The 13,828-nt window shown below is 38.1% G+C and overlaps 1 protein-coding gene across 1 annotated transcript; it reads right to left on the bottom strand.

Moving 5' to 3' along the window:
• Positions 1–5,093: 5,093 nt before the first annotated feature.
• LOC117811176 (high-affinity choline transporter 1-like) lies at positions 5,094–13,333 on the bottom strand. Its single transcript, XM_034681275.1, has 8 exons — positions 13,150–13,333; positions 11,998–12,114; positions 10,736–10,891; positions 10,327–10,475; positions 7,777–7,920; positions 7,098–7,251; positions 6,269–6,486; positions 5,094–6,076 (listed from the first exon to the last, which is right to left on the bottom strand). The coding sequence occupies exons 1-8, from the start codon at positions 13,331–13,333 to the stop codon at positions 5,519–5,521; spliced, it is 1,680 nt and encodes a 559-aa protein (XP_034537166.1). The 3' UTR covers positions 5,094–5,518.
• Between the last annotated feature and the right edge of the window lie 495 nt (positions 13,334–13,828).

The following is a 13,828-nucleotide window of genomic DNA, read 5'->3' as shown; positions in this document are numbered from 1 at the left end:
GTTTGTATGTATGTACCACATGAAAATGATGCATCTGGATGCATCCATCTGCACATTTATTATGTGCTGTATAGCACACTTCATACACGAGGACAACTCAATGTGCTTTACATTAAAACATTAAAAGCATTGGAAACATTTAGACAAACACAATTAAAATGACAAATATGATAAAACATAGAAAAGAAAAGGAAAATTAGAAATACATTAAAACAGAATTCAAAGTTGCATTTAAAACGAGTTGAAGTAAGCTAAAATAGGAATGCAGTGTCAAATAAAAAAGTCTTAGTCTTTGATTTAAAAGAGGTTAGAGTTGGAGTGGACCTACACTGAAAAAAATGCCCCTCCAAAAACATGAAAAAAAAAGGTAACTCAAAGTATTTTTACCTTGAAATAAACAAAAAATCTGCCAATAGAACAAGTGAAATTTTGCTTGGTAAGATTTCTTAAAATAAGACGGAATATTTAGAAAACTATTATTAGAAGGGAAAACTTATTCTAAGCAATATTTTACCAGTATTTTAAAGCTTAGTGTCCCAGAATAAGCCCGGAAGGCTAACAATTATTATTTTTTTCACTCAAAAAAAAGATTGTTGCACGAATACATTTCATGTCAACTTCTTTATTTGAGATATATTCACCTTAATCTGAGCTGTATTATAGCAGCACTTCTCTGTGTTTAAGACCATCTTGTACTTGAAATAAGATGACAAAGTTTAATTTGAGCATTTTGAGATATAATGTCTTCCCATAGTGAGCTGGATAAACTAATATTCAGTCATGTTGTTTTTTAGGATTAGCCAGCTATGCTCAAAAGTAGGTGTTTCATTGTGTGCACGTAGTTTGAGGATGTATATTTGATCTGATGTAGAAGAAACAGTACCTGAAAACTGTAACCCACCCTTAAAAAAAACAACTTTTCTTTCTTTCTTTCTTTCTTTTATCAATGGAGCTGTTTTCTGATAGATTCTCCAATAAAATGCATTTACTTAAATCAAGTAAAGTGTTTGTCTTAAATCAAGATTATCCGTCTTCTACAAATAAGACCTCAGCTTGAAAAATGTATGAAATGTAAAATAAACCTTGTTTCTTCTAAATTATAACTCAAAACAAGATCATTTCAAGATTGTTTGACTTAACAAGATATTGAAGATGACTTGTCTTAAAACAAGTCCCTCTATCTCGCTCATATGTGACTTGTTAAGTAAATTTATCTTAAATCAAGTGGGATAAGACATTTTGACTAAAAATGAGACAATTTCGTTAGTTAGTTATTAGAGGTTAAAAAGGGGATTTATTTCCGGATTTACTTTGATTGACAGCTGCCGTAGAGGGAAAATCCATAGGATCTTGTGGTGCTATGGTGTAGGGCGGAGCTCGTTACCGTGGCAACACAGAAAGTACCGTGGCAACCACAGAAATTCTCTACAGCGCAAACTCTGGCTGCACAATGGCTGCGCATTGGAGCGGGGTTTTTGGCTTTAAAACCGTACAACGGGAAAAGGCGGAGCTACGCTGTCCATTTTATTTACAGTCTATGACCAGTACCTGATGACCTCAGAGGCTGAGATGGTTCATACAGTAGCAGCAGATCAGCAATGTATTTTGGGCCTAAACCATTCAGTGCTTTAAAAACCATCAGCAGGATTTTAAAGTCTATTCTCTGACAGACAGGAAGCCAGTGTAGAGATCTAAGAACTGGAGTGATGTGGTCTCCTCTTATGTCCTTGTTAGGACTCGAGCAGCAGCATTCTGTATGAGCTGCAGCTGTCTGATGGACTTTTTAGGGAGTCCTGTAAAGACACCGTTACAGTAGTCTAGTCTGCTAAAGGTAAATGCATGGATGAGTTTTTCTGCATCCTGCTGAGACATAAGTCCTTTAATCCTTGATATATTCTTAAGGTGATAGTAGGCTGACTTTGTAATTGTCTTAATATGGCTGCTGAAATTAAGGTCTGAGTCTATGACTACACCAAGGTTTCTGGCTTGGTTTGTAGATTTCATCACCCCCTTCGAGGTTGCTGGATATTACTGTCTGCAGAAGTCTTTTTCTTCTTCTTCTCCGTCTTTATGGGGAAGAAAACAAAAGCCGTTAGAACAGAAGTATCAAAACTATCTTTGCTTGTTTTTAAGTCGATCAAAGTGAGGTCAGGTAACGACGAACATCATTAGGCTTCATAACACCTCCTCAGAAATCTCTGGATGGCATCGCTGAGACTATATGTCCATGTGTGTCACAGTGTGTGGGGAAAAAACACTATACATCCTCTAGCCCATTGCAGACATTGATAACCATCCAAATTTGCATATAAAAAATAAATGCATCCTTACCTTTGAGAGCATGTTGCTCTTCTTGGCCTTTGTCTCAGCACTGACTTTGGTCTTAGTTCTGGGACCTTAAGAGTCGGGCTGGCAGTGATCCACTAAGCTCTTGGTTCCTGTATTGATGAATCTTGAATCAGTGACTTCAGTTTTTGGTGCATTTAAGCCTAGAACTGAAACCAATTGTCTTCTTCCTCATAGTCCACCATCTCAAGAGGAAGCGAAATGTCTTCTTCAGTAGAGGAGCGGGTCTCTGGAGGACAATCACAGTTCTTTTCGCGCTCTCCAACACTGACATCAACCTCAACAGCCTCAACTATCTGTTGGAGTGGAGCGGGCTGAATTCTCTTCTTCCTCAGCCATCTGAAGAACCTCCCCCTCTGTTTCTTCTTGCTCTTACATCTTGGTGTCTCCTCTTTCTTGTTATCATCTTAAACTTTGTCTGGATGAATTCTCCTCCACAGTCAACCTGTGAGGAAGGATTTGATGGAGGTATTGGAGCTGGCAGGAGCAGAGTCACTTGATTCTGTATTCAAAGAGGCTTGTTTGGCCTCTCCTGCCTGTTTCCTCCTGGCATGACGAATCATGAGCATCATCATTTGACAGATCTGGAAGTTGTTCCAAAGGGAATAACCACTTATATCACAAGCAATCAAATGGATAGGGAAAAACCAAACATAAAGAAGGTTAACCCAGAGAGGTTCCTTTAATTAAACAAAGCTTTACAAAGATAAGGAGAAAAATAAACCAATGATGATGAGCGACTGACAGGACACAAAAGTATCTGGAAGACTCTGGAGATATTGTGGGATTCTTAGACAAACAGCACAGAGAACATGCAAGCAATCAACTCACTAATCCAGAGGGAAAGCCAATGAGTCAGCTGCAGGAACTGGAGACTGTGGCTGTTTTCGAAACCACCTACTATACTAGTAGTACGTACTGATTTAGCCAAAATTCTGTATGTAGTATCTAGTATGTAGTGTGTGACCAAGAGCAAAATCTGCAGTATGCCAAAACTACTCAGATGTCGTACTGATTTGGGAAAATTTCACAGTATTGGACCAGTCTCTGTTCTGCTTTTTCTTTTTTCTTTGAACTCATTTTTTATGTGCGGTGAAAATTATTAAATTACATATAAACCACTTCTTAACTTTTTAAATCATAAGTGATGCTAAAGAAGCAGTTTCTCTATCAGCTTGGCTGTTGTTTACTTCCGGTTTCCGAAACCGGATATCCAGTGACGTCTGGCCCAGCATACTGCAGAGCAGATCCATCAGAGCAGTCATACTACACACTAAATTAAAATGTGTATGTCGTAGGCATTACCCCTCACACAGGTAGGTCATCTAAATGGAGTAAAAAAATGCATTCTTACATATTGTTTAAAAAACAGATAACAAGGCAGCGTAAACATGTTATTATCATGACATATAATTATTGCTCACTGGGTCTGCTAGCTACTGAAGACAGCTAAACTCTCTAGCTAATCTATACTACTAATCCATCTATTAGCATAGCTGCTTATTTAAATGCACAAACAAAGCCATTTGCAGATGATAATCCACATTTGATACGATATTTGCAAAACACCTCATCGCTCATTTTCCTGCAGGTTGTTGCTGGGCTTAGTGAGTTTGTTCATGCAACTGATGTCAGAGACACTGGGCGTGCGCTTCTGGTGGCACAAAGCCACTATTGTTACAGTTGTTCACAACTCATAAAGCTTTCACAGAAACACTTAAAATAAAGTGCCGACAATAATGGAGGGAAAAAACCTTTCTGACAACCTCATGAAAACAAATCATTATTTTTTTTCTTTTACAAGGACACTCAGGGCATGTTGCTAATCACTAATCGCACACTCCTGTCAGAATCCAAAGCTGAGTACCATCCTGATTAACAAGAACTTACTTGCCCACATTTTTATGTCACCAACACCCTTAGGATGATTAAGTAGAAAACTTTTGAAAATCTTGGGTGACAAATACTACCTCAGGCGGTTTTCCATGTGAACTATAAACGCAGGTGACATCGCTGTCACGTTCAGTACGGGTAAAAGAACTGTAAAGTCAAAATAATCCTGAATGATCAGCCTCTTTGTTGAGAAACCAGCTAGAAAATCACAACAGGCTACCATCTCCTGTAGACAGAGTCAAATCTACCGTATGATTTAAAACCTCAAAACTGTACCTGGCCATCACAAAGCCATTAAGTTTTTTACATTATTTTAATGATAGGTTTCCAAAGTGACGTCACTGAGAATACGTCCATGTATTATACCTTTGTTCAAAATTGAAAAACAAAATAATTAGTGCACTTCATTACCATGACACTTTCTTATTGTCCATATGTTTGAAGTGTATGTTTATTTTATGATATTTATCTGATTTTATTGGTAGGATTTTATTTTTCTGGTGTTTATCTTATTTTTATTTTATTGAAATTATTTTTTATTTTCTGATATTTTATCTGACTATATTACTCTGAGGTTTTTATATAATTTTTTTGGTATTTCTCAGAATTTATTGGAAGGATTTTATTTTGCTGATATTTATCTGATTTTATTTTATTGATTTATTGTAATGATTTGATTTGATTTTTTTGGTATTTCATATTACTTTCTTCAATCTTGTTTTAGCCTTGTACAATTGTACATATTTCAGTTGTTCTCTGTCTCTGTTGTTTTGTGAAGCACTTTGGGCTGCATGCTTGAATGTATGAAGGTGCTATATAAATAAAAATGAGTTGAGTTTGTGCCATAGATTTATTTCCATAAAATGTTAAATGCTTGATTAACCCATGTCATCATAACCATAGAAACAAGCAGATTGTATTTGTTGACATTTTCAATATGACATAAAAAGAAAAGAGCACATCTTTAAGTTCATCAAATATTTAACCACCTTACCTTCACCTTCCTCCAAATCACTGAGGAGAAAACTAAACTTGGCCCAAAGCCTAAGAAATATAAAGACCTCACTTTTTGGCTACTGTTCGTCAGGTTTCAAAACTGCCTTCCTGAGGTATTAATATCTTTAAAGACCACTGATAGAGTCAGTGGTTTGATAAATTGTGTCCTGGTCTCCAGATCAAAGCTTTACAACTGTATCTCCTTTTTTCTTCCGTTTGTTGATCTTCCTCTTTATCGCGTAGATCGAAGTCTTTTTGTGATATATTACTGCACATATAAAATTCAACACTTTGTTATCATTGGCTCTGAGGCATCTTGGTGAGATTCTTTTTCATCACACTTCTCCTGTTCATTGAGTCCTTTCGAGTCTCCTGTGGGTGTCAGTGGTGGTGGTGACTGCTGAGCTTTCACGTTGAACACATCCCACTTCTCAGGAAGCAGGCCTTTGTTGAAGATAATGGAAGCCAGGTATGAGAAGAATAAGTTGCCAGCGAAAGCAGCCAGCATGGCGATGGTTTTAACCGGAGAGTACTGGACATAAACACCATCCTCCAGAGTGCATCCTGGGAAATGTATGACTGGTACTAATCCAAGGGATGGCTCCCCACTGAGAAGTCTTAACACCAACCCAATCAGCCAGCCCATGACAGCACCATATCCATTGGTGATGTTGAAGAATAGGGCACAGACGAGCTGGGAGAAGATCAATATGTAGGCTGCTTCACAGCCAAGAAACAGCATAGCTATGATACTGTTTTTGAGGTTGGTGAGTGATGTACCAAGCAAACCCCCAACAACTACAGCAGCACGGATTACCCACTGGATTTCTCTCTGTGATGCCTAAAGGAAATGAGACACCAAAGAGAAAGAAAGTGCAATGAAGATGTTGTCTTTGTATTTTACCTAGTAAATCCCATTATTCTACTTCCATTCTTTAAGGATTCCCATTTTGGTCTACACATCTTTTCAAAACAAAAGGGAAGTTTCTTCTCATATTTTGTGATGAAGATCAAGTTTTGTTTTTCTCCTCACCTTTTGCCTCAGGACTGTAATGTATATATTTGAAGTGAAAACGGAGGCAAAAGAGATCAAAGCAGAGTCAGCTGAAGACATAACAGCAGCAGCAATGGCTCCAGTTCCAATGATAGAGATGGCAGTCGGGGTAAGGTGCTGCAGGGTGATAGGCAGGACCATAGCCCCCTCCCCACGCTCCAATGGAGGGGGAGAACCATAAGAGGTGAGGTTCCAGTCTGACGTGTAGACAGGACAAACAAGAGATGGTTACACTGGATGCCAAACAAAGAGTGTTGTAGCAACATGCCAAGGAACAATAAACACTGTCAGTATTGGGTTCAATAAGTACTCGCATATTGTATATTCATCAATTTTGTAGCTGATATGTCTGGTAAATATCATAAGTTTTGCAGTCTTAGCTAGTACACATTTTGGCTTTTCTTTTGTGGTTGGCATTTGAAACTTCTATGCAAAAACAAATGATGGATAATTTTACTACTACCCTCAATTTATCATCTAGGTATGCAAGTCCAACTTTGAGAATTTTGACTTGCAATTTCAATCAGACTAACATGTTTACATGCATTTTTAAAGTCTAGTTTTAGTCAGACTTGGACAATAAAGCTTTTATTTTAGCATCATGCACTGAATGTTATATTTTGTAGAGATCAGCCACAGACCCAGCTGTTGTGTTCAATATGTTATGTGTGAGAATGCTCTTTTTTATGGTGACTATGGTTCAATACATATGTTGTCATTTACTCTCATACAATGTATGCATTTTCTATGTAGTAATCATGTTTGCATGTCTTAAAAAACACATACTTATTTCCATTTTTAATACTACCTGTGGATGCAGCCACGGCCCCAAACAGTGTGGGCGGAATTCCAAATATCACAACTGTAAAAGCGGAAACAAAGCATGAGGTTCTGGCAGAGGAGACGGAGGTGGCCGACAAGACCCTCTGGTGAAAAGCTTGATATCCAAGGTTTCCCAAACCCTGGAAAAAAGAGAATAGGCTCAGCCACTACTGCTTATTACATATTAATATTTTTTAAATCACAAGAAAAGATCAAAATTAGCAAAAAGAGTTGAAAAAGTTTTGACAAAAGTTAAGAAAAAAAAACAAAAAACAAAAGAAGAGTTTGATGAGCTGGTGTGAGGAGTGAGATCAACTCATGCAGAATCATGTTCTTATATATTATGAGCACAGGGAAAAGTTCTTAGGATATATAACCAATTAAACTATGCCTGCTAATCTATAAAAAAAAATTCGACAAGTTAATAGTAACAATTATTTTAACTTATTTTAAACATCCATGTGTATGACTAACAAAAATAGATTAGTTTTAATTTCCACCTCTACCTCAAGATGCTGTATCAGTCTGGATCACTTGTGCTCCATGACAATAATAATCATTGGTCTTGGCAATGAAACATTAGAAACATGACTAGGTGAAATGGGTAAAAATAAAGTCAGAAGAAATCTAGTATGTGAACTAGAAAGTATATAACTTGAACTTACCAGGATTAAGAAATTATCCAAGGATGTCCAGGCCAACTTTCCCTCCAGTTTATTAATCCAGGGAGCCTGAAAGGTGTTGTTCCAGGCCGTCTTAGATATATCATATGAGTAGGGGTTTAACATGATAAAGGGAACACAAGTCCACTGAAGGGAGGAAAAAACACAAGACAGAAAGTTCATCATCTCTCAGTAGATATAACTTCAACTGCAAACTTAGGCATGGAAAGGAAATGCAAATCTGTGTCTGCACATTTTAAGATAAAAAAACAACAAGCACCAAAACACGTTTTAAAAATGTGATTTGCACATTTTGACTAAAATCATTATGAAACACTTTCTGGATAGTTTATACAACTTTTCATATATACAGTTAAGCCCGAAATTATTCATACCCCTGGCAAATTTTGACTTAAAGTAACTTTTATTCAACCAGCAAGGTTATTCTTGATTGGAAATGACACAGGCGTCTTCCAGAAGCTAATAAGACGATGTACAAGAGGCATCATTGTGGAAAAAAATATTTCTCAGGTTTTATTCACAATTGAACAAAAAGTGTCATGTCCAAAATTATTCATACCCTTCTCAATAATCAATAGAAAAGCCTTTATTTGCTATTTACAGCAATCAAACACTTCCTATAATTGCTGACCAGCATTTTGCATGTCTCCACTGGTATTTTTGCTCATTCATCTTTAGCGATGAGCTCCAACTCTTTCAGTTTGGAGGGTCTCCTTGCCATCACCCTGATCTTTAGCTCCCTCCACAGATTCTCAATTGGATTCAAGTCAGGACTCTGGCTGGGCCACTGCAAAACTTTCATGTGTTTGTCCCAAGCGGCAAACTCCGGTCTCAAACGATGAAGCCAATGCGGAAGTGTTATAAACTGCAATACATCGAAAATCCGCTTGAGGCTGGCTGCAGAAACACCGGAAACCACATAGATATGAATGGGAAAAAGATGATCTTTGCAGCATTAATAAACATGTTTACAGCTTGGTTCAAAAAACGGCTTAGCCCTACAACGCTAATCTCTCTAATGGCACACACTGTACGGGGGGTGAATTTTTTTCTAACGTGACGGTTAAGAAGATATTAAGATTATGAGTTTTGCCCAAATAAGGACATGACTGACGTGACTCCCGGTCGGGAACACACAGCCATTGGCTAAGAGACTCACACTACGTCACACTCTGCCTAGTTGAGTTCCGCATTACCAATATGGCTGCTGCCGTCGATTTGCTTCAAAACAGCTCTCAGGAACCGATGGGTGACGTCACGGATACTACGTCCATATTTTTTACAGTCTATGGTTTGTCCGCTAACCATTACTTCACCACTTTTGCTGTGTGTTTTAGGTCGTTGTCATAATGAAATGTCCACTGGTGCCTTAGGCCAAGTTTCTCTGCAGACTGCTTGATGTTGTTGTTGAGAATCTTGATGTATTGTGCTTTTTTCGTGGTGCCGTTTACTGTGATTAGGTTCCCTGGTCTATTGGCTGATAAACACCCCCAAAGCATTAGGTTCCCACCCCCATGTTTGACAGTGGGGATGGTGTTCTTAGGGTTGAAGGCTTCTCCTTTTTTACGCCATATGAAGGATACATCATTGTGGCAAAAAAAAAAAAAAAATTGTTTCATCTGACCGTAAAACAGAAGACCAGATGTCTTTTCTTTGTCCAGATGAGCGTTTGCAAAGGCCAAGCGGGCTTTTGTGTGCCTTAACTGGAGAAGTGGCGTCCTCCTTGGTCTGCGTCCGTGGCACCCAGCAGTGTGCAGTGTCCTTTGGACTGTCTGCCTTCAGACGTTGCCACCAGCAGAGCCCAGATTCACCAGGATGGCCTTGGTGGTGATCTTGGATTCTTTTTCACCTCTCTCACTATCCTCCTGCCCAGCACAGGTGTCACTTTTGGCTTTCGACCACGTCCTCTGAGATTTTCCACAGTGCGGAACGTCTTGTATTTTTTAATAATACTTTGCACTGGAACTTGAAAACATTTAGATATGGCCTTATAGCCCTTTCCTAACTTGTGAGCATCCACAATGCGCAACCACAGGTCCTCAGAGAGCTCCTTTGTCTTAGCCATGACTGTCCACAGACCAACTGCAGAGAGCTGCTGTTTTTCACCTGTTGAGTTCATTAAAACAGCTGTTCCCAATTAATCAGGGTAACTAGGATGCTTTAGAACAGCTTGGACTATTTAGAATGGTATAGAACTTTGGATTTTCCCACAGACTGACAGTTTACAAAGGGTATGAATAATTTTGGACATGCCACCTTTTGTTCAAATGTGAATAAAAGCTGAGAATTTTTTTTTTCCACAATGATGCCTCTTGTACATCGTCTTATTATCTTCTGGGAGACACCTGTGTCATTTCCAATAAAAAAAACCTCACTGGTTGAATAAAAGTTACTTACGCATTGCCATTTAATTTCTTGTGATCATCATTATTTATGAATTCAAACTTAATCAAAACAGTACAAACATTGATCAAGTAGTGTCTTGAAACTACCCACAGGACTCTTCTCATACATGAATTATAGCATCCTCACCATGGTGATAAAGATGAGGATAATCTGTATGATGTCTGTGTAGGCAACAGAGTAGAGACCTCCCAGCAGTGTGTAGATTATGACCACAGCAGCAGAAGTCCAGATGCTCACAGTGTAGGACAAATCCAAAATCACATTCATAGTGGCCCCTGCAATGCACACAAGACGTCTTCTTGTTGTCCCCTCAAACATACATACTCAATATACAAGCTCAGACTTGCATTGTATAACTACTACCACTGATGATAACAGAATCTTAAATTTGGTTGACGCACTGGATTTATGGTATTTAGGTTTTCAGAGTAGGACATAAAAAGTGTTCCGTGTGAATCCTGGAATTGTATTCAATGGAGATCAATTAAATGGAAATCACTTCAGTAGTTGATAAGTAGGTGCTAACATACTTTACCTAAGCTAATAAGGGTTCCTGCCAACCACACGACGTCTATGAGAAGAGATGTCAGTGACTGAATGACCAGCAGCGCTTTTCCATACTTGACCAAGAAAGGATCTAACATGGTCACATATTTGTTGTCTCTCATTGGCTTGGCAAACACAAGACCTCCTTTGAAATAAAACAGACAGGTTTACCAACTGTCGGAAAGATACATGAGTAAATAAAAGGAAAAAAAATGACACTATACTTATATGATTCCCCAATTTTAGATAGAAAAACCCTGTCATTTTATCTGAATGTTGTCAGCATACAATTGATTCACCAGGTTGTAATAGGAAGCAGATATGGCTGACTTTTTAACCAAACATGGAGTGAGAAATAAGTGGATGTATGTTCAGATTTACATCACAAAATGGTTTTGTGTACAGCAGTTTTGTTTGCCTTGTGTTTGCTGTTTTGACCCTCGTCATTTGGTTTTAAAGAGCATACAAAGAAAATATGTTTAAAAAATGACATGAATCCTGGTTGACAGAATGCTGTGGCATTGACCTTTCTATCACAGGCATGCTCCAAAAAGAAATTCCATCCATTAGACTGAACAGTTTACCTTCACATCTTAATTACATTCTTGCATTGTCTGTCATGTTATACAATGTCACTTTATTCAGTAACTTTGATTTTAACCTGTCTCGTCTTGTTTTGTCTTGTATGACCTAAGCCAACTTCACTTAAAGGGTAACTAAACCCCCCAAGTTTCAGTTGAAGAGCATCTACCCAGGTATTTCAAAAAATGTCGTTGGAACGTCAATGTATCAATTTGGACAGGTCTGGAGTTTGTGGAATGTGGTGAGGTAGGTCATATGGGGTACGATGACAGACGGAAGTACCAAATATGTCACCCTGAACTCAGCCAGCCGTTAGAAAAACTCCATTGCAGCAATCAGGTTTTGACCAGCAGATGGCAGTCTCTGCACACATTTTCAACACAATTTGAGGAATTGTAATACTTTATGCTGAACTACTAGAATCCAGACCCACATTGATTAACAGCACTACTAAATCCCTATATAAATATGTTCTCAGCTAAAAAAAAAAGTGGTTTGGGGTTTGGTTTCACTATGTCTCCGCTGGTGTGGATACTGGGCAAGATATAATACACTGATGGAAAATATCTTAGATATCCCTGATAGGTAACTCATTACTAAAGGACTTTTTTTGTTCCACAAATTATACAGATACAATTTAAATCAATTTTAATAAACCGTTGTACTTACCGAAAATAAAACTAAAAGAAAAGGCTGTTATCATCAATACTGCTGATGTTAGCCCCATAGAGGGTGTGTAAACCATCTCAGTTAGGCCCATGATGTAGCATCCTCCAACCCACGTGGCTGAGAGATGACAGACACATAGAAATAATGGTACAACAAAGACAACAAAATGCATACAATAGCAAGCATATGCTAACAAATTTAAGTTTACTCAACGTTTGATCAGGCAACAGCCCCATCTTAAAGAAATAATATAAAATGCTTACTTGTTGTCCAAAGTATGTTACGCTGGCAATTGTTATGGCTTGCAGGATAATATTTCAATGTCTTTTTCAGGGATGTTGGTGTTAAAGCATCCAGTACTGTTTTATTTCCTTTTCAACACACTGTAGCTTAGTCACAGCTTTACCTCCCCATTCCTGCTGCTGCTGAGATGGTTAGTAATGAAACTGCTGTACTTTTAGAAGGCACATTTCAATACAGAATAATCCTCAGCAGCACAGTTTCAAAGTCAAAAATTTGAGGCATTTTGTGGCAAACAGAATTAAAATATCACTTCAATATAACCTCAAGGTGGAGCTACCACCTACAAGCTAAGCATATTGGTGTAGCTAATCTAATTTATGCCAGCAGGCAACCGCATCACAAAAGCTGACTATCTACTAGCACTATCTAGGAGTGGATGAAATTAAATCGAAGCACTTAAGTGGATGGCAACTGACTGCAGACCAGTCAACAATTTGGATGTCCCTGGTGTAAGAGACATGCCCTGGTTAGCAGTGTGACAAGAGGTATGCCTTACTGTCCAGGGTAACAATAGTTCCACACATACAGGAGCTGTATGAAACAGAGAAAGAAACCACACTGGAACTCCTGAAAAGTGTAAATGCATTAACCAGGGTTCACTGGACATCAGTGAGGAATCAAAACTATCAGCCACACACCATATCGACACCGATTGGACAGTTTGTAAATGCACTTCTGCATATTTATCCATGTTTAACTGTGTCATCCTATAAAGTACATTAAAAAAAACTATATTTGAAAGAATACACAATTTGAAGCTCTATAATGTATTGTATCTTATTTTGTATTCACCTTTATCATTATCACCAGTTAAAATTAGTTTAATAGTGGATCAGCAGAATCCCTCACCTGTCATTGTGAAGATCCCCACCACCTTCTTTATTCCCCGGTTTCCCAGCAGGGCCATGTCCATTTTGTTAGCCAAACTTTTATTCTCCTCCCTTTTGGACTTAAAAGAAGCCCAGATGCCGACTCCGAGAATCAGCAGGTAGAAGAACACCATCGCTATCACTCCTGGGATACTGACCGCCATACTGAAGTTGAAGTCTGGTGAAATTAACAAAAAAAAACAGTTTGATAAAAAAAAAAGAATACTCTTTTATTTGTTTCATTTAATTTGTTTCAGCCATACTGACTTTAAAGTCACAGCAACTAATGCAACATGTCTGCTATATCTTTTAAAAGCTCTCTGTCCTTAAAAAAGTAAATGTTTGTGCACATATTTCTAAAATGTTAAACTACCGACTACCAAAATGTTGAAGCCATTGCTCATAATAATAAAAAAGCCTTTATACTACTTAAAATGAACTGTTAGTTGAAGTTTATTAATACAAATGTGGACTGCTTCAGTCATAAAGCCTACGTAAGATATCACTCTGAGACAAAACTCCATGCCTCGTACAGTAACAGAGAGAGAGACATATAAGGGATGTCTTTGAGACAAACTATGCAGCCACTCATTACTTCTTTCAACAGTCTCATCTGTCTCCCAGACAGAGTTTAATGTCAGGAAGAAAAACAACACATC

Source organism: Notolabrus celidotus, chromosome 4 (genome assembly GCF_009762535.1).
Source record: "Notolabrus celidotus isolate fNotCel1 chromosome 4, fNotCel1.pri, whole genome shotgun sequence".
Taxonomy (NCBI): Eukaryota; Metazoa; Chordata; class Actinopteri; order Labriformes; family Labridae; genus Notolabrus; species Notolabrus celidotus.
The sequence above is the reverse complement of the archived record's forward strand: the minus strand, read 5'-3'. Positions and strand labels throughout refer to the sequence as shown.